Here is a 26,774-nt window from a genome sequence, read left to right on the forward strand (position 1 = left end):
CCAAAATATAAAAAGTTGACTCAAGACTCTGGGTATACTTATACCCACAGGGGGGAAGACTCCGGGTTCGCTGTTTGGCTCGTCTGCAGGTCCGGGATCAGCTTTCTACGTCTAAACAGTCGCTTGAAATCCTAACATCGGACTCCAGATCAGCCCCAGTAAGTCGACGCCTATTTATAACTTAGATAAACCCTGCGCGACGTGATTGGTTAGAGGTATTGACGCAAGGAACTCATTTTGGATTACGATTGGCTGTCGCGCCTGTCAGCGGATGTCAGTTAGAATGATCATCCAATCAGAGTGCGTGTTTGACTCTTTGTTCCTCCCGTTTGGCCGGTGACGCAGAGGGTCATGTGTTGTTTGTGCTCTGGCCCGTAGAGATGTGTACAGGAGGAGAAGGGAACGGTTTGCTAACCGAGCTAGCCGGATCCTCCCGATTATAGAAACACGGCTGAACGTGGTCATGTTGCACACGGTGGGCTTCATTTCGTAAAGAAAAAAACAAAACAAAAAAGCCCGCATTGGAATACCTGCCTCGCTGCTAAAAGGGCAAAGGGACTCGTTTTTTTTGGCGGAATAACAAAGCCGGTCCGTGAGTATTGCAAATCTGAGCCGTGCGAGTCAACGTTAGCTGGCCTAGCCGGACTCCGGAGCTCGTCTCCCAAAACAAGAATGGGGTCTAGGTCCACTCGGATTAGCTTGCTAGTAAAGTGACCTTTGATTGTTTTCTCTGATGGCAAATTTCACGAATTACCAGGAAGGCAAGGCAGCGATGTTGATGCTGGAGACGCAGCAGAGGGACGTGGGGACGAAATCTGCGGCCGCCACCGCAAACGGAGACGGCTCGGTCGGGGAACCCCCTTCCCCGTTAATTAATATCGGCGGAGGCGGAGGAGGAGGAGGCGGCTCTCGCTTCCATCAACATTTACCGCCCTCCAACCACCTCCATCATCATCACCACCTCCTCAGCCACCATCACCCGCCAAAGGATCAACAGCAGCACCATCACTACCAGCTGGCTCCGCAGCAGCAGCATCTTTCCGGGGAAAACATCGCCGAGTCCCCGGGCAGGAAAGCCTCCTCCTCCTCCTCCTCCTCGTCTCTCAGCCAGGTACACACCGCCGAGGACCCCGCCGCTTCTTCCGCCGCTAGCGGCAGCGGCGGCGGCGGCGGCGGCCATGTATACGCGTCTGTGAGCGTCGCAAATACCTCGGATGTTGTGGATGATATTCGCAAATGTGGCTATTTAAGAAAGCAAAAACATGGACATAAAAGGTTTTTCGTGCTGCGGGCTGCCAGCCACCTCGGGCCGAGCCGCCTGGAGTACTACGACAGCGAGAAGAAATTCAGGAACAGCCTGCGCTCTGCTGCCGCGGCCGCCGCCAGCGGTGGAGCGGTCGCCCCTTCTCCCCCGAAAAGGGTTATTTACCTCTACCAGTGCTTTACGGTAAACAAAAGGGCGGATTCCAAAAACAAACACCTCATTGCCCTTTATACTAAGGACGAGTACTTTGCTATTGTGGCTGAAAACGAGCAGGAGCAAGAGGACTGGTACGTAGCTGTCAGTGAGCTGATGAGCGAAGGCAAAAAAGGGCACTTGGATTCTGATGATTTAGATGATGGATATGGTACAGTCACCCCTGGTACTGTGTTTAAGGAGGTGTGGCAGGTGAATGTCAAACCTAAAGGACTGGGTCAAACTAAAAACCTCACAGGTGTGTACCGGCTATGCCTCTCAACTAAAACCATTCACCTCGTTAAGTTGAACTCTGAAACCCCCTGTGTTAACCTACAGCTGATGAATATCAGGCGTTGCGGACACTCTGAAAGCTTCTTTTTCATCGAGGTGGGTCGCTCCTCCTCTATCGGGCCCGGGGAGATATGGATGCAGGTGGATGACTCTGTCGTAGCCCAGAACATGCATGAGACTATCTTGGAGACAATGAAAGCCCTAAAAGCTTTTGCTGAGTTTCGGCCCAGGAGCAAGAGCCAGTCTTCGGGCTCCAACCCCATGCCGTTTATCACGACGCGGCGCCACCTGGGCAACCTGCCACCGAGCCAGACGGGGCTGCAGCGGCGGTCGAGGACAGAGTCGGTTGTTGGCACGCCGCCGTCGAGTAAGAGCTCGGGGGCTAGTGGTTATCGCTTCCGAACATCCAGCGAGGGCGAGGGGACGATGAACCGGCCGTTCCGCTCTGCCACAGGAAGTCTGGTTCACCTAAACTCAGCACGTGCCCATCACGGTCGTCAGGAGGGGGGCGGAGGCAGCAGTGGGAGTGGCGTCGCCACAGGAAACGCTGGAACAAGCACAGGCGGCGGACGCTACGTCAGAGCCATCCCGGGGTCGTCGTCCACCTACCATGCCCGCTCTGCCTCGCTCCCAGTCTCTCACTTCCCCTCCACCACCAGTCCAGTCAGCGTCTCCTCCAGCAGCGGCCACGGCTCTGTCTCAGACACGCTCACCCGCCCGTCGAGCGCCTCGATATGCGGCTCGCCATCCGACGGCGGTTTCAACTCCTCAGACGAGTACGGCTCCAGCCCCGGCGACTTCAGGTACTTCCGGGTGCGGAGTAACACGCCAGATTCCCTTGGAAACACCCCACCAATCAGAGAGGAGAATTGTCTAAACGATTACATGGCCATGGGGTGGAACCGGGAGGTCTTTGGCACCAGTGGGGGCTCTGGAAACAACAGCGGAGGTGACACGCCACGAGACGAGAGCACGTCGACAACAGAGGATGACCGCTTTTCTTCATCGTCACTAAGGAGGAGGACGCACTCTTTCTCCAGACCTGCTGGTGGTGCAACTGGCGGCTCTGGAGTGGCAGTTTACCAGAAAATGACCCAGACCAACTTCTCACTGGAAGAGGGATCTGATGTGGTATTACCATTTGGCAGTGGTTTACTCCGTGGTGGGCCCTCCTCCTCCTCTTCCTCGCTCCGCTCTGACTACAGCTCCTGCTCTGAGCACAGCCAGCAGAGCCGTCCCTCCACACTGTCCAGGACGGAAGCCAGCGGTGAACGCCCTCCCCTCTCCTCCTCCTCCTCCTCTGCCAAGGAAGACAGCGGCTACATGCCCATGATGTGTGGCGTGGCTGCGTCGCCGCGGGACACTCCTCCCGACTACATGCCTATGCAACCCAGCTCTTACTCGCATCACATCTCCCATTCCCCTCAGTTTCACAGTCCGGCTTTAGGTCCCCGTTCAGCCCATCACCACCCCCAGCTCCAGTCTCAATCCTCCACAGACTCCCACGGCTACATGATGATGCTCCCAGGGGGCAGCGGCAGCTCCCCCTCCCCTGTGCAGGCCTCCCCAAGCCCTCATAGTAGCTCAAGCATGGTGGGTGCCAGTGGGAGTGACAGCATAGCAGAGAGACCTGAGAACGGGGAATATATGGACATGTCATACAGCAACAGCGGGGGGCGCAAGCTCTCAAACGAAGGGAGCAGTGGATACTACACACCTGGCACACCTGAGGGCACCTCCAAGTCTTACAGCCCTTATTTCTCCCTCCCTCGCTCCTACAAGGCCCCCACCAGAGAGAGGGATGAGAAGGAGTATGGGGAGTATGTTCCTATGAGTTCTCCTGCCAAGCCAGTTTATTCATCAGTTGCCACAGCATCGATGTCAACACCAGAGAAGAGGGGTGGAGGAGGTAGTAGCACCTCCACTCCCTCTCACCCACCGCCGCCTTACGGAGCTCACCACACGACCGCCGCAATGGCTGACCGGCGTGTTGTGAGGCCCAACCGCCTCCCTTTAGGCAGAAGGAGTTTTCACGGTCCACTGCGGGTTAGTGAGCCCTCCACGGCGTCTGCAGGCACCTCAACCTCAGTCCCCGCCACTGGTAGCTCATCTGAAGGGCCTTCCAGTCCTGGAGAGTATATTAATATTGAGTTTGGTGATCACTACCCCCACCAACAGCAGCCCCCCGCCTACCCTCTCTCTGCCCAAGACGAAGCACCTTCCCTGGGCTCCAGTGACAGCCGTCGCTCCCCTCCCCAGCCCCAAACTCACCAGGACTATATGAGCGTGGAGGTCGGTGTAGACCAGCAGGACAGTGCTGGATGTCTGGGTAAAAACCAGTCACCCAGACCAAGCCTTGTTGCCCCCTGGAACCCGCCCAGCTATATCCGACCCCTGGCTAGCAATCCTGGGACGCTGGCCTCCCCTGGAGTCCCTGCTGGAGGTCACTGGAGGTCAATGGGGGACGACTACACGGACATGACATTTAACCTCAGCAGAGGTGAGAGGACGCAAACAAGCCCCACAGCCATGCTGCAGCATCTCTGTGTAATAGAGGGACGTTACGGCCACGCTCCCTCCGCCTCTTCCTCATCCATTTCTCCCACTCTCCCTCCACTGAGCCCCAGCAGGGCACCGACACACCAGCTGGAGCCCAAGGTGGTTCGAGCCGACCCCCAAGGCAGGAGGAGACACAGCTCGGAGACGTTCTCCTCCACTTCCTCTTCTAATTCAACTCCCTCTGGAGGAGGACTAGGCCCTTCATCCTCAGCCACCCACCCCACACTGGCTAACCCCGCAGCCCCAAACGGATCTTACTTAACGGAGGGTCAGGCTTCCAGATGGGCCAGCTCGGCGTCTTTCGACAGTGTGTGGATGTCCGTGGAGGGTCTAGGGGACTCGCCGGCTCACCAGGCTCAGACGAGAGCCTTGGAAGCGGGCACGACCTCTGGGACCTCAGCAGCATCATCCTCCTCGGGAACCGGAGCCGGTAGAATGTGCAGGAACATGTCTGTGGGTTACCAGAACGGCCTGAACTACATTGCCTTGGAGCTGAGGGAGGACGGGAGTAACGCGGGAGCCACGACGTCAGGAGGTGGTAGCAGCAACGGGAGCTCTGTGGCGGCGGCGGCGGCGGCGGCAGCGTTGGCGGCGGGGACGGTGCCTCTGCCGGAGAACGGAGCCTATGCCAGTATAGACTTCACCAAATCTGATGGAGTCACCACGACAACCAAGGGTGAGTTAATACAAGCGTGTGTGTGTGTGTTTCTGTGTCAAACTCTGACATGTCGTTGTTTAAATGCTTTTATAATCATATTTGGCGGGAAAATCTTTTGTTTTTTGTGGCGTTTACACAGCCAAAAATGTAGTTTCTTTGCACGATAATGAGTTTAAATGTGTGAGTAAGTGTTTGGGATATTTATTCCTCCCTGAAAAACCAAAATAACCCGAAGTGGTGTACGCTATTATTAGTCACATTATATCAATTTGCAGCTCCTGTAGTGAATCTATTTTGGATCAAGCCTCTGTGATCCTGACAAGGCTGCGTTCAAGCGCTTCGAGCAGCCAGCCGTTGTCTTTTTTTTATTTTTTTTTTTTTATTTTGAAGGCATCTGTCCAGGGAACTGAAAGTCTAGGCTATAACAGTGCGCCTGGTACAGGAAGTGGCACCAATATGCGGTTCATCTTGAGGTCTGTGTGCTCGTCGTGTGCCAGCAGAACGGTAGACGATTAGCTCGTTGAATGAACTGAGGTTTATCTGAGGTCAAGTATGGACTGAATCACCCAAAAAAAAAAAAAAAAAAAAAAGGGGGCTCTGACTTCCTGTCTTTGTAGCTGGTGTTGTCTCTCTGTGCCTGTCTGTGCACGTGCTGCTGTTTTCTTTGTGTCAGCATGTATGCGGAGTGTACTTTTTTTTTTTTATGCGTGGGTGTTTGTGTGTTCACAGCCTTTTGTCTGCTGTAAGACTGTCATCCGAGACGCTTTTCTACATCTTTTGAAAAAATATATTTATTTATACAAAACACGGAAGAGAGAGAGCTCGGTGCCAGGAGGGGCGAGTTAGTATGATGGCAAAACACATTAAAAGAGTCTCACGATGCAGAAACCTGGCAGTAATTTAACAAAGCTCTTCCTTTTTAGGTGTCAGTTGAAGTCAGCGGTCGTGTTTGAGATCATATTTCATTTGTAGTGTTGTTAAGCAAACTGTTAACTGTCTTCCGGTCGATGTTTTAGGGCGTCTCGTGACCTCTGCGGTAACGTTCAATCTTTTAACACATCTCAGAGTTTTACAGCGTTCAGTGACCTTTTTTTTTGTGCATCACTGTAAGTTAAAAAGCTGAATCATACTGCTTACTCATAGTCTGATCAATATGTATCAATGACTCCCTTGTTGTTGTTTTTTTGTTTATAACTGCCTTTGTCATTGTGATTTTGGAGTATTTGCTGTCAGAAGTTGTGATGCAACGATTTAAAATGTTGCAAAAATCTTTGAATATGTCAAAAGCTGCGTTAAGAAAGAGGAAACATGACCACAGATTTACACAATAATTTGTTCACTCCTTTCATCAGATGATCAGATCTGATGTATTATATTTAAGTTATATTAGTAAAATTATTCCTGATGTGTTCTGTATTTTTGGATTTAATTGTACTTAAAATTTTGTCTTTTTTCAGCCTTTGTTTGTTCACAAAAAGCAAACTAAGAATTAATTCTTCTTCTTATTCTAATGCAGTAAATTATCAGCTACACAGACTGAACTTCAGTCAAAAATTAGCGCTGCAGCTAACTGTTAATTTAATATGTTTTAATATTAAAGTGATTAGACATCACAAGTTATCAGAGCCAGATGTCTTCAAATAGCTAAAATATCTTTTGAATAACAGTCAAAAAAAACCACAGTTTTCACAATATTTGGATAAATAATAATGCAAATCATAATATTTTTAAAAACACAACTAGAAAATACATTTTTTTAAAGATAGTCAACTGTCAAAATATTTATCAGTTGTTATTTGTACATAAAGTTATTCATTCAGTTTGCTTGTTTTGTTTTGTTCAGTTCATACTAAATAAGGATTTAAATCATTTTTAAAAAATGTAGCTTATTAATCTTCATGATATGAATTAGAATATTTTCTGACACTGATATAAACCACAATATGCTGTAAAATAATCAAACATGATGTTTAAAGTGCTGAACTTCAGTATGTTGAGCACGAAATGAGACGAAACTCTTCATATATGGAAAACAACAAGTTCTTTTAAGAAGAGTTCATTTGGACGTCGCAGTTTGTATCTCTAATGTGTTAATAAGATCAAAACATTACGTGTCGATTCCCCAGAAAGTTGAGTAACAATAATATTGACTTTATCGCCTAGCGCTACCTCTATCTTTGTTTTCAAATTGCCTAATCCTGTTTCCTTTCACATCGAACTTTTTTTATACTTTTAGCTCCGACGTACAGTAGATGTCCTGCATGTCGTACAGTTTGCTGCAGCTTCAAAGGCAGCTGTGATGATTTCACACAGTTACTTCACATGTAAAGTCCTGACTTTGATGTGTACGTGTGTATGTGTGTGTATGTATATGAGAGACAGAGCGATGTTGACACTCGGTGCTGACGTTAGGTCTCCGGTCGGTGTCGTAGACGGCGTGTACGAGGTTCAAGCGGGATGAAAAAAGAGGATGTTTTGACTCTGTTTTCAGTCTTTTACTTCCTCTTTGATCATCTCCTCTTCTCTCTTTCACCCACTCTTCCTCCTTTTTTTTTTTTTTTTTTTTTATTCTTTCCACCCTGCTTTTCCGCCCCCTTCCCCGACTTCCTCTCCCCGAATCTGTCGTGTGTGTGTGTGTGTGTGTGCATGAGTCAGGATTCTCTGCAAGCGCCGACTGACTCATTTGTTTATCGTGGTGCTGAACGGAGATGAAAGAGCTTGTGTGTGTGTGTGTGTGTGTGTGTGTGTGTGTGTGTGTGTGTGTGTTTGTATGTATTTGTGTGTGTGTGTGTGTGTGTGTGTGTGGCTCTCTAGCACAGATCAACTGACACTCAAAGCGCTGAAGCTCATCCTATTGTGTGTGTTTGTCCGTCTGTCTGTGTGTACTTTTTTCAGCCTCTGCCAGCAGGTTCATTAAGCATTTGTTTGTGTGTGTGTGTGCGTGTGTGTGTGTGTGCGTGTCTGTGTGTGTGTGCGTGTGTGTGCGTGTGTGTGCGTCGATCCACGCAGCTCAAGGTAACGTTCAGAAACGTTAATCGATGCCCACACACTCACGGAGTACGATCAGTCTCAGTCTGTGTGCGTTTACAGTCGTTGCTCCGCATCTAGGTAGGTGTGTGTGTGTGTGTGTGTGTTTGTATGTATGCGCTGAGTCATGGCAGGCAGCCTTTGATGTGGTGCTATAATTGCGGCGGCGGCGTGTCAAGGCACACAGCGGGGCCGAGAGGAAACGCATCATCATCACTCAGGAATGCACTTCCTCTCAGCTGCGGTGTTGAACTGATAGAGGCACACCTGGATCCTTGACCCAGAGCAGAGAGAGAGGGAGGGACCGGCTTTCTGTCCAGCTGTCAAGGAAATTTTTAGCAAACTCTCCGAGCTCGAGATATTAAATAAAATATGAAGTAGGCGTGTGTGCATCATCTGGGTTTAAGGAAAGAAGATCACCTCTCCTAAAACTTAAATTATAAGGAGAAGAAATGATCATTTAGACACTTAATGATGATGAACTTTGAAGAGATTGAATCATCTTTGTATCATCTTGTTTACCTTTGAAACAGCAGTTAGGATTGTTTTGCACAGTTGAGACTTTTTTATGTATTTTAATTTATCATGTGCATGTGATTCCTGTCTTTTCTTACCTGCAGATATTCTTTTGTTCTTATAAATACTCAACATTATTACTGATGAGGGTTTTTTTTCTTCAATGCAACTCCTATAACTGCAACAATTAGTCAATTAATCAATTAGTCAATCAATAGAAAATTAATTGCTCACTGTTTTTATAATCAAATAATTGTTTTAAGTCATTTTTTAAGAAGAAAATGTTTAAATTTTCTTGTTCCGGCTTCTAAAATGTGAATATTTTCTGGTTTCTTTAGTCCTTTATGATAGTAAATGAAATTAATTTGGGTTGTGAACTGTTGATCGGGACAAAAGAAGACATTTGAGGATGTCATCTTGGGTTTTGGGAAACACTAACTGACATTTTTCACCATTTTATAGACCAAACAGCTAATCGATTTATTGAGAAATTAATCTTTTAAGGGAGATCATCTAAGCACAAAGGTCTGCTTACTAGCATCGGAGCTTTCCACTGTATCTCATGGTCTTCATTCAGTGAATAGAGCTGGTTCAGACATGTGATATTTGATGCGATGTGTCAACAAGCGGTCGTAAATGGGAGGTAGGTCGTAACCCCTCATCTCTGTTGGCGTCTTTGATCTTCCATCTGACGTCCACAGTCCAAATAATCAACAGATTAATCGATAATGAAAATAATCGATCGTTGCAGCCCTAGTATACTCAGTATTTTGGGGGGTTTTGTTGACTTTTGATTAGACAAAACAAGCTATTTGAAGACATCACCTTGTGTTCGTTAAAGTTTTAACCATTTTTCACAGTTTTCTAACATTTTCTTACATTGTACTTAAAATAATTGCTACTCCTGGTGCTTTTTATGTGATAAGATGATGAAAATTGATAAAAAGTCATATCAGGGTACTTTTCTCCACCCATCCCCACTCAAAACTTTTTTAAAAGGGTGTAAGTGGCTGACACACATACACGAATAAGCATTGCTTCCATATTTTGGTCAGTGAACGCATCGGTAGAGACAGGTGGACATAGGAAGGGTATGAAGGGTAAACGTAGGATCAGGAGTTGGGAGTTGTGGCGTGAAACGGTACAGAAGAGAAGATGTTTTAAGATGTAAGTGACAGTGGTGGGAACCTGCCCTTTTCTCCCTCTCCCTCCCCCTCGGCGTCACCGGCCAAGTGGATACGAGGTGGTAAAGGGTTAGGCAGAGTGTGAGGCAGGGTTATCAGGCAGAAAGCGAGGAGGGGTGGGGGGTATGGGGGGGGGGAGAGTAAGATGTGAGAGAAGGTGGTACGAGGCTGCCCTTTCCTCTCTCGTTCCCACCTCCACGGCCAGGGTCTTCTATATTTACAGGTCTATTTCCAGACCGTCATGAATTTATGGGCCGGTCCGAGGCATGCGCCGCTCGTAACAGGACCCCCCTCTTTTTGCTCAGTGCCTGTTGCATGCAGAGGTAATTCACTCTCTCTCTCTCTCTCTCTCTCCCTCTTAAATAGCCAGATATGTACGCGTCCACAGATGTTAGAATTATTAACTATCATGCATGCACACAAAGCCACTTTGACTTTAAGCAGCCATTCGGACTGTCACAGGAAAAGTATATGTGGTTCTTTAAAAAGCCCCCCCCTCCCCACCCCCCCTCAGAGCTCCAAGAGTCTGCCTGCGATGCCCATTTTAGCAAATAAATAATGTTAAAATAACTTGAGCACCTTAATTCAAAAAGCACTGACATGGGTAAAATGCCTTTTTCAGCATGGGTGGCCTGCAGAGAAGAAGCATGGGAATCTATAAAAACCGGGCAGAGTCGGTGTCCGTCGCGCTAAACGGGGGAATTGAACCTCTAACCCTGGGCGTGTTGGCGCCAGCAGGGCTCCCATTGGTCAATGAATTCCTGAAGTATTACGGGATTTAAGGAAGTGTTTCCCAGAGTTTAAAAAGTCAGGTTGACGTCTGCTTTTCGAGGATAATCTGGATGTTTGGAAACTAGACATTTGTTACATAGAGATGAATTTGCACTAATATATCATTATGTATTATTTTTTTAGCACATTTCTTTGCATTTTAGATGTTTTTCAGCTGTTATCCTCCTCCACAAAAGCATTAAAAAGTTGTGCAAATTAAAGCGACAGGCGATGATTGAGCTCCGCAAGACCAAAGTGGTGTGTGTCTTAAAGTCCTCGCAGTGCTTACTCAAAAGAGAAATGTTGTGTCTCATTGGTAATAAATGGACCTAAACACTGTCAGCTATGTGGTCCGACCGTTGCACGAGGGTTGTAGTCACTCTTTTTAAGTGTGGATTTCATTGGTGGTCCCTGAGCATTACTCAATCAACGAGGCTCCCGTTTCACTCAAACACGCAGGAGCTCTAATATCTTCGTTATTTCTTTTTCTTACTCTTTCTCTTTGCTTCCTCTCCCTCTCCTCTTGTTTCTTTTTTTTGTGCATGTGTGTGTGTGTCTCACTTCCTCCCCGTCTCGCTGCCCTAAACTCAGACACACGGTAATGATAAAGCAGGATTTTTTTTTACTAGACTACCCCTCGACGTACTGGAATGTGCCGTCAGATAACTTTATTAGACAAAGACCGAACCTGTGTGCAAACATGTATTTGAAAGCGCACTCAAGTGTGCGTCAGACATTTTAACACACACACACACACACACACACACAGACATTTGTTCTTCTTTTTGATGGCAGCCGTCTTCCAGATTTCGGTGACCTTTTGACGGGCACGGTTTGAACAAAGCAGGAAAGCTTTTTCCTCCTCCGTTGACGTAGATGTGGAGATAAAATAGAGTTGGAACATTTTCATCAAGTGTTTATTTTGGCAGGAATTTTCATTTTAGCTAAAAAAAAAGGTTAATTTAAGTCATGTTTTAGTCATCACATGATGCCTTATTTGAAGTGTTTGTTTACAAAAATAGTTGGACTTCAAGTCTGTACTATTTGTTTTCGTTTCTTTACGGTCAAAATTTTGTCACCAACACTTGTTAAGTTCAATTTTAAGTCAACTTTTAAGTCAGTTTCATGATGTTTTGTTGACCAAAACATGTATTAGGTAAATACTTGATACTTGATTCATTGATAAGGTGCCGCCGTAATTCGTGGTCACTCATGAATATTTATTTACTGTTGAATTATCTTACTGTTTTGTTACAGATTTGAAATATTTTAACGCAGATTCTCTGTAATTATTCAGCTTGTTTTTGCTTCATGAATCAGATTTATGCCCCATGAAAGAGATGTTTATTTTAGGTTAACTACAAATGGTTGTTGTTCTTATTGATCAGGCAAATTTTGGAGGAAAAAACTCAAAACATTGCATTGCTATTGGATGTTTCTTCTTCAAATATTAAGCATTTTTATTAAATCACTTTAAAGAGCTGACCCGAGCTAACAGCGCAGATCTCACCAGTAACCCTGATAAACTCGGCCAGGCTGTTTACAGCTTTCAGCGGTCTGAGAGCAGTGGAAAGCGGCTAGTTTGCATGGCTAGCATCGTTAGCATAGCATCACCGTGCCGCGCTGTGTGTAGCTCCGGTGTTTCCGGTTGTACCTTAGCACAAGAAGAAAAGTTAAGTTAAACGTTTGTTATGAGAAATAAAGTCGTTCTGACTGTGGCGCCGCTACGCTCTCATTCATCGGCTCTTATTACGTTCCACTCGGGAGCAGCTGAGTCACGTGAGACACCTAGTGGTTAAATTCAGTATGTCCGGTCCGATATTTGGCTTGATATCAAACCGGTTTAAGAATTTTTACAACCCAACCCAAGCAAATCTTCTGTCAGGGGATAAAATCCTGATATTTGCTGATTCAGGCCTCTCAAGCACGAAGATTTGCTGCTTTTCTCAGTTTTGTAAATCAAATATCTTTGTGTTTTTGGACTTTTCATTGGAGAAAACAAGACGTCATCTTAGGCACTGAGAGCTTGTTATTGCTGTTTTTTTTTACAGGGAGTTTGTAGACTCACGACTAAGACCGGTCAGTGACTCAAACAGCAGTGTCTGCTTCTTGTTTTTATTCGTCACACCGACGGTAGAGCTGTTCACAAGGTAAATCTTCCAGCCCGTTCTGCAATCGTCACAGTCAGGGTTCAGCTTGTGAAGGCAGAAAGGATGAAAAAGTCTTTCAAATGTCACTAAAAACCTCTATGATTCTCAGATATTTTTTGTTGTTTGTTTTATAAAAGTTAGGCATAAAAGATGAGTCGATCGGCAGAAAAATAAGTAATTTTTCAAGCAAAAATTCCTTCTTTTCTCTGCTTTATGTTATAATAAACTGAATATTATGAGGTTTTGGACTGTTTGTCAACTTAAAATGTCAGCTTGGACTCTGGGAAACCGTGATGGGCAATAACACTAATTTTTTTTGACATTTTATAGACCAAACAATCATTTAATTGAGAAAATGTTCCGCACATTAATCGGTAATGAAAACAATTTGTTTCTCCCCGAAAAGCACCGACCTACTGCTCTAGAAAACCCTAAAATATTCAAGTTTGAAACGATAAAACCAAAAAAAAAACACAAATGCAGATCCAGATGTGCGAGAAGAGGGGGGTGGAGGGGGGGAACGAGCACTTTTGATCACTTTAAATCCCCCCCCCCCCACCCACCCACCCCTCCGTCCGCTTTTTTCCTTTCTCGATCTGCACTTAAAAGGTCATCGCCTCAGCTGTCGAGCCAGCCAGTGTCAGGTCAACACGTTACGCTCACTGTTCACTCCCATGATGCCTTTCATCTGTTGTCCCAGCTGGGTGAATGGGGTTTTAGGGACAGAAAGAAAGAGAGAGGAGAGAGAGAGAGAGAGAGAGAGACGGGCGGGTCGGTGAGGGCAGAGGGAACGACGGAGAGAGAGAGAGAGAGAGAGAGAGAGAGAGAGAGAGAGAGAGAGGAATTGAGGGCGTTTTTAATGGTGAGAAAGAGAAAGAGAGAGACGGTCACGGCTCCGAACACCTGCCTGTGTTGCAATGACACAACAAGCTGTTAGCTAATGCAGGTGTTTGGAGAACAGTGTTTTTATAACCCGATTTTGTGGTGTGTGTGTGTGTGTGTGTGTTTGTGTGTGTTTGTTTGTGTGTATGTGTATGTGTGTGTGTGTGTGTGTGTGTGTGTTTAACTGAGGTCAGCTCAGGTCAGTCAGGCCCGTGTCCTAAGAGCGTTGTTTTGATCGAAGTCCACGCCTGCAGAGAAACCCAGAGACCTCAGACTGCTCTCTCTCTCTCTCTCTCTTTCTCTCTTTCTTTCTTTCCTCTCTTCTTCTCTCTTTCTCTCCGTCTCTCACACACACAAACACAAAAACAGATTCAAATTCGCTGTATTGACACGACCATAATTAAGAACAGGATTGCCAAAGCTTGTTTGTTGTACAGTGTTTACGATTCTAAGTATCGTCATAGGAAATAAAAGCACTTAGAGGTCTTCAAATGCCGAATTAATAATGCTGTGTGTGTTTGTGTGTGTGTGTGTGTGCGTAGATTGCAGGAAATGGGTTGTAATGGTCTTTTTCATGGCGTGCTGGTTTGTACAAACTGCTGCAAAGAGTCTGCCGTCCGCAACCTCTCATCCAATCTGATCATTACTGTATTGGCCTGAATATACGATGACCCTGAATCAGAGAGAGCGCTTATTTTCATTATCGATTAATTAATGTCTTCTTTTGTCCCGACCGACAGTCCGCAAGCCAAAGATAAACGATCAGTTTACTGTCATAGAGGCTGGGAAAAAAAACAGAAATATCACGTTTGAGAAGCTGGAATCAGAGAATTTGGCCTTTTTTTCTAAAAACATGACTATAAGATGCCTCCCTCTTTTCTAACACCTGTTTTTGAAAAAAAGACTTTCTGTGCAAACAACAGACGTTCACACTCGTCTTCTTCTAGGATTCCCCTCAGATATTATTAATCCAAAGAGAAGCAACTACTCGTCCTCGAAGCCTTTTGTTCTTGTAAAAGTAAAATTTTTCCATTCTGTAGCAGAAAAACACATTACGAGTCCTCAGAAACTCCTTCGAGTTAAACTGAGCTAACAAAACACTTTTAGTGCCGACTGACTCACTATAAACGGACTTGGAGACACTCGCTAGCCTAGCAACATTAAAGCTACAAACAACCCATAATGCAACAGTCTCTGAAGGTTTTACACCATTCAAAGAGAATATCTGATGTTATCAACACTTAAATATCTAGTCCACAAATATAAGACGGCTCACATGTTTTAAAATGTAATTTTCTGAATAAAATAGCCTTAAATTCAGGCCGATGCAGGTTATTCTTTCCTTGTTTCCTCCTAGCAATGTTTAAAACTGATTCCCTGAGTTGCTGAAAATATCTTGAAATGTTAGAAAATGGTTACCAAAAAAAAGCCTTTTATGAATTCTTATAAGCCAAAGTGATGTTTTCAGATGTCTTATTATGTCCAATTAACAGTTTAAAATCTATAGATAATCAGTTTATTATCATGTGTGACACAAAAAAGCTGCAACAAGCAAATTTTTGGCTTTTTTTCCCCTTAAAAAATGACTATTACTCAATTATAAAAATTTTCTGTCAGTTAATCAACTAATTGTTGCAGCTTTTATGGGAAATTAAAAGGCATTTTTCACTGTTTTATGATATTTCAATTAATAGGAACATTAATTCATGAAATTCATTCATGAAAATAATTACTTGCAGCCATATTCCTCTATGAAAATACAAATACTATGATATATAGTATATTATAATTAAAGAAAAACAAGTTTTGGTGAACAAGTCATCAAAATAATTGCTAAAAAGAAGACAAATTAATGTAATGATAACTGTGAGAACTATAGAAGAAAACATTTGATGGAGCAGTTCAGCACAGTTTCATGTTGTTCTGCTGGTTTTTCTCTCCGGCTGGGCGAGGACATATTTTTCTGCTTCCATGGAAAAGTCACAGTTTTTCACCAAGTAAATATTGAATTTTGTTTTGGTCCTGTTCCGTCTCAATGGTCAGCCTGTGGTCACTCTAGTCTGTATTTACTTAATGTCTCTTTCAGTTTCTGGTCATTCACGGTGCTCAGATGATCGAGGGCCTTATAAAATCTGTTTTAATATTTCCCCAAATTACAGTGTTTTCCGTTGTAATTTCTTCCTGAATTCTGCCTTTTTTTTTTACAATTTAAGCACATTTTGTCACCAGAAAGTGTGTCTAATCATGTGTTGGATAAATAAAATTACAAAACTTCATTAAGAAAGTATTTAAAATTGAATCATACATTGAATAAAATGAATAAATATCAATGAATTTGTAATTTTTTTTAAATTAAAGAAAGTGCTTCAGTACACTGTACACTCAGACATTAGCATGAAGAAGTGAAACAGATATGTAAGCGCTATGGCCTGAAGTAATCCTTCACATGTTTGTGAGTGAGAATATAATCATAAAATAACATTGGTAAAATGAGGCTTATAGTGAAGGGATTTAAACAGCGATTTGCTCATCATACCAATGTCAGAGTGAAGCCACAAACCAGCTGTAGGGACAGTTTGATCTCATCCACACGTTTACCCGTCCACTTCTTTATCTGAACTCTTTGAACTCTCACTGGTTCTTTTTTATTATTGAAATATTTTTAATTATTATTTTTAAAAAAAAGAATAAATTCAGAACAGGATTAGAATTAATTTATATTTTAAATAAAACTAAATATTGTTTCAAGAGCAGCAACAGTAAGGTTACTGTATGAACTCAATAATATCTCTGGAAACAAATCTAAAATGTCAATAAAATAAATAAAATCAAAATACTGAGTGAAGTTTAGAAAGATTGAAGAACACAGACATGAGTCAGTATCTTCCTCCTGTTTACAAAAATTTGCCAAATTTTAACATTTGTGGCAAAGATAAACAGTTCGACTACATACAGACAGCTTTCCTTTTAGCTTGTTCGTAACAATTTGCTATTAGCTTAACAAGCGTGCTGTGGTCGTGTAAAATATACCGGAAGACTGCGGATAAAGCAGGTGGAAATATCGCTTTTCTACATGTTTATGCTTGTTGAACAGATGGTTTGATAAATTTCTTATTGGCTTTTTACTCGCGAAGCTTTTATTGCACTTAAAGTAACTTCACTTCACCTGATTCACTGTCTCCACTGTGGCCTCTCTGCTCCTCTTTTCGCTCCGTGTGTGTTTGTGTGCGTCAAACACAGAGATCAGAGGAGAGGACAGAGAAGCAGTAGACAGTAAATGACAGCAAAACGCAGTAGAGACTCTCAGGATAGTTTTTTTTTTCTGTTCATTCAGCTTAAGTGCTGTGAAAAAACACTTATGTGCTGCACCTGAGTCTTGACTTTGTGTTTGGAGCCTCCACGCAAAACGGTGACGTACGTCCCCGCGTGACCTGTGCAGCCGCCGGCCACCATCGTCCTATCGATCGGCGCTGATTAATCGGTCGACCTCTAGTTTTGATAAATTACTTTCTTATTATTGGCTTTTTACTGGCAAAGCTTTTATTGCACTTTCAGTAACGAGAAAATTTTTTTTTCCCTTGTTCACTGTGTCCACTGTGGCTGCTCTGCTGTCCGCTGTGTTTGTGTGTGTGTGTGTTTGTGTGTGTGTGTGTGGAGGAGCTGAACACTTGATGAAACTCCAACACAGACAGCAGAGGACAGAAGTTGCGCACCCGTAAATTAACCAAAATGCGGTAGAGACTCTCAGCATAGTTTTATTCTGTTCATTCAGCTCAGGCGCTGTGAAAAAATGCTTAAAATGCTACAGCTAAGTCTTGTAACGGTAGAGAAAACCCTGATTATTGTAAATTGCGTCCACATTTTGGCAAATTCCACGATATTCCATTTTTACGATCAAATTCTGCGATTCTTTTCTGTGTTTTCTGCAACACAGAAATCACAGAGCCCTAAATCTGCCACAGTTCTGGTGGTTCATTACTGTTATTTTACTTTTTTGTTAGCTGTAATTTGGTTGGACCAGGTTGCGTGAGGGCTGAGCTGAGTCCTCTCTTTCTATCAGTCTGTCCGTTCATCCCTCCATCCATCCATCCATCCCTCCATCCATCCCTCCATCCCCGTGGCTAACAAACAGCGGAGCAGCATTCCAGCAGTGCCCCCTGTCAAAGCATCTGTATTGTGGCGTGCTGCTCACATTGTTGTGTCAGACAAAGCCTCGCTCTCAGTGGAATAACCCAGCTGGACGGCGGCCATCGCCAGGGTCATTCGGGGCCGCTGGGCCGCACCAAAACAGCCGACCTGACAGCCCGAGTCCGGCCATGATAGCAGGGCAGGAAACAAACATTATATATATATATATGTGTGTGTGCGTGTGTGTGTGTGTGTGTGTTGGTCCGCTGGCAGCAAGCAGAATCCAAAGTTCACCGTCCGTGCTCACTTATTTACCAGACAAACATTTTTTTTTTCTCTTTATATGAGTAGTTTGAGCCCGATCGGTCAGAGATGTCTTACATCTGTGCTGCTTCTTAAAAAAAAGAGCCTCCAGAAAGTGAACATACCTTGATAATTATTGTACAAAAGCCAAAACACTGCAGACTTTAAGGCTGCTACTAACGACTATATTCATTATTGATTAATCTGTCGATTATTTTCTCCATTAGTTGATTAGTCGTTTGGTCTATTAAATGTCAGAAAATGGAGAAAAATGTCCAACAACTGTTCCAAAAAGCCAAAAGGTGCAACTTAAAATGTCTTGTTTTGTCCACACTAATTTTCCACAACCTTAAAGATATTCAGTTTACTATCAAAGAGAAGTGGAAAAAAACAAAATATGCACATTTATTAAGCTGAAAGCAGAGAATCGAGGTATTTTTTCTTTAAAAATACATTGATTAAATGACTAATCAGTGCTGATCTACTCTACTTATTGTAAGAATTAATTGCTGCCAGGTAATCTGTGGATTGTTTGCATAATTTAAGCCTTTTTAATATTCCTTTAGTGTTAATTAACTTGTAAGAAACGTGATTTTTTTGTGCCGTATTGTAGATAAATTCATTCACCAGCATGGTTGCAGTTAATTCCCAACGATGCTGTCAGGTGGGAAAAACCTGCATCTTCAAAAATCTTCAAAAGCTTGTTATTCTAGACTTTTGTGATTAAACAGTGAGGGGTTTTTGAAGAGGTTTGATTTATAGTCAGGACCCTTTAAACCCCTTCAGAAAATAACCAAAATTGGGAGAAGCGAGGTTTTCACCCCTCTGCAGCGGTGTTTGGAAGGCCGAGCCTGAACCCAGACAGATTCCAGTCAAAATTAGTCAGCTCCACTAGGCTTCAAAATGTCCAAAAACAACTAATAATGTGAGTCCAAAACCACTGTCAGAGCCCGAGCCACATTCCAGATCCTGTATGTGTGTGTGTGTGTGTCTCTGTATGTGTGTGTGTGTCAGGCTAATAGAAAAGTTTTGTTTTGGCCACAGTAGCTTTGCCACCTTTCTGAATTCTTCTTGTTTTATGAGTCAGAGTCAGAGTGTCGAGAAAAGAGTTTTAGTTTAGTTCATTTATTTGTCAGTGACTGTGTTTTAATATATAAAACAATACATTCATTTTACACAAGAAGAAGAAGAAGAGATGTACTGTATCAGGTTTAGCCACTAGCTGATTTCCATCTGTAGTCTCTAATCTAATCAACCTGTGAAAATTTAAACATTTAGCAGATTAGATTTGGGTGATATGATGATATATAACATTAGGTAATATGTAATATCTACTCTTTAAAGCGTCTTATCTATCCTGGTAATATTTGTGTGTGTTTTAGGCCCTTTATAGGCAATGATGCCAATAAAAAAGAAGGAATTTTTATTGGAAATATTGGATTTTTATATTATTTTTGCATCAATGCGATAAAGTACCTTGATTTGATAAACTGTCCATCAGTTTTTCTCTTGGAGTAACCAAAACCACCAGTCCCATCTGGTTCTTGTATCCATTAGCTGCTTTTTTTATTGTTTTTTCATGCATTTTACTATATAAATATCACAATATAAAATTATATATATTTACTTTTATCCGTGTTGTCCAGCCTTATAGCAGAGGACAACCATCTAAAGCCTGACTGATGATCAACAGGCAGGTGTTATTGGCTACACACTTTGGCGTATAAAAGATATATCGATATAATTTATTTATCATTAAATATCAGTGGTGTTTGAGCTTTTAATAAATAATTAATCAATTAGTCCATTGACAGAAAGTTTAACTGGCAATTATTTTGATAATTGAATAATCATTTTAGTAATTTTTCAAGCAGAAATGCCAAAATATTCACTGGTTCAAGGTTTCAAAATTGAGATTTTGTTGCTTTTCTTGGTTTTAGATTATTGTGAATTTATTATTTTGGAGTTTTGGACTGTTGGTTGGACAAAAATAAGACTTTTGATGACGTTCAGGACCTTGTGATGAGCAGTTTTCACTGTTTTTTTTAATGTTTTACATGATTGATTAATGGGGAATATATTGAGCAGATTCAGTACATTTCTGGGTCACCGCACATTAAATAATCTAATCTGAGGCTCAGTGTTTCAGGAAAAGTTGCTCACCTCTGTGTGATGAGTCATGGTCAACAGAAATCAACTCCCACACACTGTTTACACTTCGGTCAGGCGTCCATCGTCTGGCGAATATAATATTTACTGTGTTTGCTTAAGAAAATGAATATAAGTCACATGTGTTTATTGCTTGTGTGTTTGTGCGTTCGTGTTTGCGCCGAAAGCTTGTAAAGACGGACGACTCACTAATGATCTCTTGTCTTTTTCCTTTCGCAGACTGAGCGACGGGACGACAGAGGTTTCCCCACCCTCCTCTTCTCCTCCTCCTCCTCCTCCTCCTCCTCCTCCTCCTCCTCATCTCTCTGCTCGGGGCACTTGACTCTGCCTGTGACCTTTGGCCTTCCCCCCCCCCCACCACCACCCCGCTGGCGACCTCTGACCTTCACTCAGACTGAGAAACCGCTCCCTTCTGGACGCAGAAAACAACATCATAACAGATGGCAAAAACGCTTGCAGTTTTTTTTTTGTTTTTTTTTTAAGTGTATTAGATCTTTTATTTTTCTTGTGTTTTATATGCATATCTTGTCCTGTTTTTTTTTTTTTTTTTTTATATCACCCCCCCCTCGTCCCCGTCCCCCCCCCCTCCCTCACGATCGATGCTGCCAGTGTGTGCTGCTTTTTCCCCTCTTGTTCAACAGTCAGCGGTCAATGAACTTTGACTGAGGGGGCGTCAACAGAACCGTAGAAAGTCTTATATCAGATGGTTCTGCTTCTCCGTACGGTATTAAAAAAAAAAAAAAAAAAAGGGAGGCTGGAATACTAAGCAAAGGCATTATGGTACAGACTTGGAAACTTTTATGTTGCATTGAATTTAAAATATTAATTTTTATCCTTTATTATTATTATTATTTTTTTACCCCCCTTCCATGTGTAATCCACCCTCAATATGGTACCATACAGTTATTACATTGTGGACAAAGTTGTGGTAGAAAATGTATATTTTTATGAATGAATCACCCCTTAAATGGTACGAGCTCGTTGCTAGATGCGTTTTAGCTTCAGAGTTAGACACGTGGCATTACACAAGTACCCACGCTTGTTCCCGTACTCTCCACATCAGGTACAGACGCCCCTTTTGGGGTTACCATTGGAGTACGTTTTTTTTTTTTTTTTTTTTTAAACGACCTTAGCGGGCCGTTTCCAAATAGGAAGCAAAGCTACGGTACGGCGCCAGTATGGGTTCGTCATAGCGTACTAATGCGATGGGGGGAAAAAACCTTTAAAGCATTACGCTCCTCATATCCTGTAGCACATATTATTTATTTGTTGCAATAGGTACAGATATTCCAGTACATTTCTTCGTTTGCTTTCACAGAGACGGTACTCAGCAGGGCGGGAATAATAACGCTGGCCACCGGTCGAATGCTGGAAAGTTTTGCCTGTCTTTGTTCTCCGTAAATTGGCATGGAGAGAAGACGGAGGTCTTTAAAGGGATAGTTTGACATTTTGGGAAATTTGCTTTTTTTGCTCAGAGTCAAATGAGAAGATTGATATCACTCTCATGTTAAATATGAAGCTAAAGCTAGCAGCCTGTTAGCATAGCTTAACATAAAAACTACAAATATGGAGACACAGTTAGCTTAGCTGCATCTCAATTTAACAAAATCCACCTACAGTCCAATCAAAAACCAAAGTGTTAAAATGCCTTTTAACTGTTTTACACAAACTTCCTGTTAGGAGACAATCCTGCACATAAATCACTGTAAAACAGCAAATTGTCATTTTTACACTTTAACATACAGATTAAACAATATAATGTGTTAATAAGTGAGCTTTAGAGGTGCTGGTTGGTGGATTTTGTTATGTTTACCCTGTTCTGTCTAAACCACAAGCATTTCAGACACGTTTTTTTTTTTTTTAACCCACATGTCTCATGCAACTCTCATTTTAATCTATGCAGCTGTCTGCGTCTCACAGGCTTAACCGCAAACACTTCAGGTCTATTTTCCTCTTTGTGTTTTTTACGTGCGTCAACTACAGTCATTGACGTCTCGCACCAGCTGCATATTTAACAGAAAGATATGAGAGCGATATATTGATCTTATCTAACTCGTTATTTCCCCAAAATGTCAAAATATTTCTTCCTAGGTTTTAAAAAAATTCACCCGCTGTTGGTCAGTTGATGGAAAAAGTTGTTTTCCCGCCCTGCTGTTCGCTCGGCAGGCTCATCTTTTTTTTTTTCCTCTTATACAGTTTTTCTGTGTGAGGAAATGTTTAGTAAACTTTATTTTAATTTTATTATTATTATAATTATTATAATTATTTTTTTACATTTTCTTTTTTTTTTTTTTTTTTTTACCTCATCGGGTCCGTAGCACAGTTCAGATTAGCGAGGGAGAGCGGCGCCAACACACACACACACACACACACACATATATGCACTCACACGACACTGTGAAAGGTTAAAAAAAAAAAAAAAAAAAAGCACAAAGTACAGACGTGGACACCGGGATGCAAACACAAGACGAACGCACACACACAAAAATCTCTGCAAGTGTACTGTACTTTGTAGGCAGTGGACCACACGCACATGTACGTCATAACGACACATGTCACTATCATGTGCCTGCTCTCATGACACATACGCACAGACACACACGCAGTAGTCATGCAGCCTAATTTAGTCGAGGGTAGCTCCTCCGTGCCCCCGTTTCAGCTCTTTGTCAGCGGCTCTTGATGATGTCCGGCATTTTTTTCCCTCTCTCTCTCTCACACACACACACACACCCACACACACACACACACACACACAGAGACACATATATGCACACTGGGGTGTTCGTCAGTGGCTCTATGTGACGTAAAGAGGTTTCCAGTAACCTGAGCTTCAGCCCCAGGTGCAGCGTACTGGGCATACTTGCCCTGTTACAACCTCACACACACACACACACACACACACACACACACACACACACACACATATACACACATTCGGACAGGCAGCGAACATCCACATCAATCACAGTCTGAGCCGGAGCTCGCTGCCTCTTCTCTTTCTGTCTCACACTTTCACACACTGATGCGCCCATATTTAGCATTTTATACTCTGCGCTACTCTCCCATGACCAACACAACTGATTTCATAGAAAGAAATGTGCTTAAAACACAAAGACTGACAGCTAATCCAGAGCATTTCAATCTTTTTTTTTTTGTTTTTTGTTCAGTATTCACTCTGATTTAATGCTATCACCCTGTTTTTTTTTTCTCTTTTATATCAGCCCACTCTTATTTTTTGTTTGTTTTTAATTTGTTTGGACGGATGAAGGCCTGTCACTCTCACAGAGCTTTTGTGTAGGACGCATCATTGTCATCCTTTTTAGAGCTTCACACAGCAGGGGATGCTACGCCGGGGAGGGGATGGATGGATGGATGGAGGGAGGGATGAAGCTGAGGTATCTCCAAATCATTTAAAAATATCTGGCGTGGGCGTGTTTTTGCCTCGCTGACCACAGGGGGAAAATATCCCAAAGTCAAGGTCTTGGGTTTGCTGTGATTGACGGCTTTACATGACGCTGCCCAAACTGCTCGGATGCAGTGAACATCTGATAGTCCGCATTCATTGTTTTATTGCCACTACCGATCCCGACTACGTAGACATTTTGGAAGTTTGGAGTGATTTGGGGTCTTGGCTAGATAGCCGCGTGGCGCACATGCTCGGGTGTAACCGCCGCCTGTGTATAAAGATGGACGACGCGTCTTCTCTTCCTGCTGCTATGCGAAAGTGAAGCCAAAATATCTCCTCTTCCGGGAGCTGCCATCTTGCTCGTGCGTGACGTCGTTTGGAGTCTGTGCAGTAGAGTCGGCCTGGCAAAAGGTTGCAGAGCAGCTGTCAATCATGACGTCACACATATATCGTCAAATAACTACTTAAATTTATCCGAAAAACGAGCATTTGGACAAACGTCAGCATGATAAGAACGACCATCTTTGGACAGTCGAGATGTTTTGGCTTCACTTTTGAGGAACTGTCATGACGTCCGTATTTATATACAGTCAACGGGTGTAACAGTTGAGTAAATATAGACAATTAAGAGACTATTCAAAGGTTGTTTTATCTGTAATCTGTTATAAATCAGTACAACAAAGAAAATTAATACTAATTTCCGGTGAAAACAATAAGTTTAAGCAGATTTCCTACTGCTGAAACTTGCTGCTAAACAACAGTCTCTCTTTTAGGGTGAGTTATTGTGTCATTGGTCCATGTTGTATGTTACAACCGTAGCATGTGCACCAAACAAGTCACTCCTCCATTCTCATGTAGGTTATCGGTATGGCTTCGTCTTTCATGATTGACTTATTTTTTACATTTTACCAAATTGTCTAAAGCAAAAATACATTTCACAGTTACCCAGTGTGACGTCTTTCAAAATGTTTTGTTTTTCCAATCGGCCAAAATCCAAAGATGTTCAGTTTATAGTTATATAAAACAGTTAAAACCAGCAAATTCTCGCATTTTTGAGAAGCTGAAAACAGTGATAGTTTAGCATTTCTGCTTGACAAATTACTTAAATGATTTCTCAAATATCAAAACTCAGATGATTCATTTCCTGTCGATCAAGAAATTGACTAATTACAGTCCTAGTTGTACCAGATTGGTGGAGTTTACTGCGTCAGAGCAATTCAGGGTGCGTCATGTATGTGATCGATATCAAAAACTATATAACACTAACTTTCTAGCATATCCGAGTCAAAGACCCAACCCTGAACAAACATCCTCACGCTTTCCCTCCGTCCTCGATTCCTTTTTTTTTTTTTCATCCCCAGTAACGACAGAGCCAAAAAAGGAAAGACAAACGTGTCTTTAAGTAGCGATATCATCACATGAGGAATGATAAGAGATTATTTTTCAAGTCTGTGTGGCTAAAAACATGCAGGTTGATGCTAACAATGTTGGAACCAGGAGAAAATCCCCCCTCCCCCCCTTTCCCTTTTACACCATTATCGCCCCCCCTACTGGAGGTTCAGATAATTAAGCTAACCCTCCTCCTCAGCAGATCCATGTTTTAAATGGTCTGATTTTAAAGTGAGTATCGACAAAATGCTGTTTAAAGTTTTTAAGCCTGTGACGTGTCTTATATGTACATTATGAACAATTTGAAATCATTTCATTTGCCCCCCCCCCACCCCCACCTTCCCCCTTTTCCCCTCGAATGAACAAAGAATTGAATATAAGAATATTTAGGCTGTGGCCCCCGGGACGGAAAAAAAGAGAAATTTTGTTTTCTTATGTTTTGGAAAATGTTTTTGTGTACTTAACTATGCTACAGCGACGTGTTGCTTTGGGTTTTTTTAACGCTATGGCAAAAAAAATGGTAGAGCTAGATTTTTGGGGGGGATTTTTTTTTTTTAGAAGGATCCCCCTTAAATTATTTGAAGCATTACTCAAACATTGATATTTGTTGTTCATGTCTGATTACCTTCATGTTGAACTTTAACCCCCCCCACCACTACTCCCCACCCCCCCACCACCACCCCCCACCCCTTCCCCCAGTTTGTCATAACTGAATTAATTTAAACAGTTTATTTTTTGCAACAATCCAACCTCAAAAAACTGTCCTCAATGTTACCGATTCTTGATGTTGAAAATCAGCTGTTATGATTTTTTTCTTGTTCGGGGTGGAGAAATGAGAAAGAAATGTGACCTACGTACTATATATATATACATATATATATATGTATGTGTATATATATATATATATATATATATATCCTCGCAGAGAAGACTTAGGGTACTGCATCATTATGCAAACTTGTGTTTCCTTTTTTTTTTCCTCTAATCTTTTGATTTATTTGTATTTTAGTTTACAGAGGGAAAATTATCTTATTTTTGGTTGTTTTGTTGTATCGGGGCAACCTTGTTTCTCTGAATAACAAAGCGATACAAGGGTAGTATTTTTTTTAAGAGTACATAGGCATTTTTGCAGTTATTTGTATAAAGAAATGGGTTACAACCTCTGCCTAATGTTTATTTTTTTGTAACTATATTACAGTTTATTTGCTGCTGTGTAGTACAGTTAACAGTTGGAAATGCTGTTGGTGGCAACCCTAACGATGAGGATGACAATGAAGATGACATTCATTGCCCTGCTATCAAGGCGCGGGTCAGTTTTTTTTTCCCCCCAAATCCTTCCTAAAATGGAGGATTTTGGCGGAAAGGGTGGGGGGGGAGGGGGGAGGGGGGAGGAAAAAAAAAAAAGCAAATCCCACTCTACCCTGCTACCTGTGTTCTTATTTTCCGAGTTGAATGCTGTTGTTTATTAGCTTTACAGGAAAGAGAAAGAGTTTAAAAAAATACTGTGGAGGTGTGTATCCTTCGTATGTGCATTATTTTTCAGCGACGTACGTCCTATATACGAAAAAGAAGAAAAAAAGAGTTAAAAAAAAAAAAAAGAAAACTGTGGTGGAAATGGAATCCTCCTGTAAATAAGGAAAACTCAAGTTGTCGCTTTTTTCATGTTATGATCGGCTCCTCGGCAGGTGCCCCCCCTTTTTTTTTTGTTTTCGTTTTATTTCCTTCTCTCTTTCTTTTTTTTTTTTGTTTTTTTTTTCCTCGTGGAGGGAAAGGGGGCTAGGAGGGGTACTCAGAGGCAATTTGAGCATCGGCATAGTGTTTATATTTATCAAAACTTTTTTGCTTTCGATAGAGCTATTGCAATAAAAATGTGTTCATGTAA

The 26,774-nt window shown here is 42.6% G+C and overlaps 1 protein-coding gene across 1 annotated transcript; it reads left to right on the plus strand.

Moving 5' to 3' along the window:
• The first annotated feature begins 393 nt into the window (after positions 1–393).
• On the plus strand, positions 394–26,774 carry LOC137174153 (insulin receptor substrate 2-B). The gene is made up of 2 exons (XM_067579279.1): positions 394–4,985; positions 20,317–26,774. Exons 1-2 carry the CDS (start codon positions 734–736, stop codon positions 20,319–20,321), a joined length of 4,257 nt encoding a protein of 1,418 aa, XP_067435380.1. The 5' UTR covers positions 394–733; the 3' UTR covers positions 20,322–26,774.

Source organism: Thunnus thynnus, chromosome 22 (assembly GCF_963924715.1).
Source record: "Thunnus thynnus chromosome 22, fThuThy2.1, whole genome shotgun sequence".
Classification (NCBI taxonomy): Eukaryota; Metazoa; Chordata; class Actinopteri; order Scombriformes; family Scombridae; genus Thunnus; species Thunnus thynnus.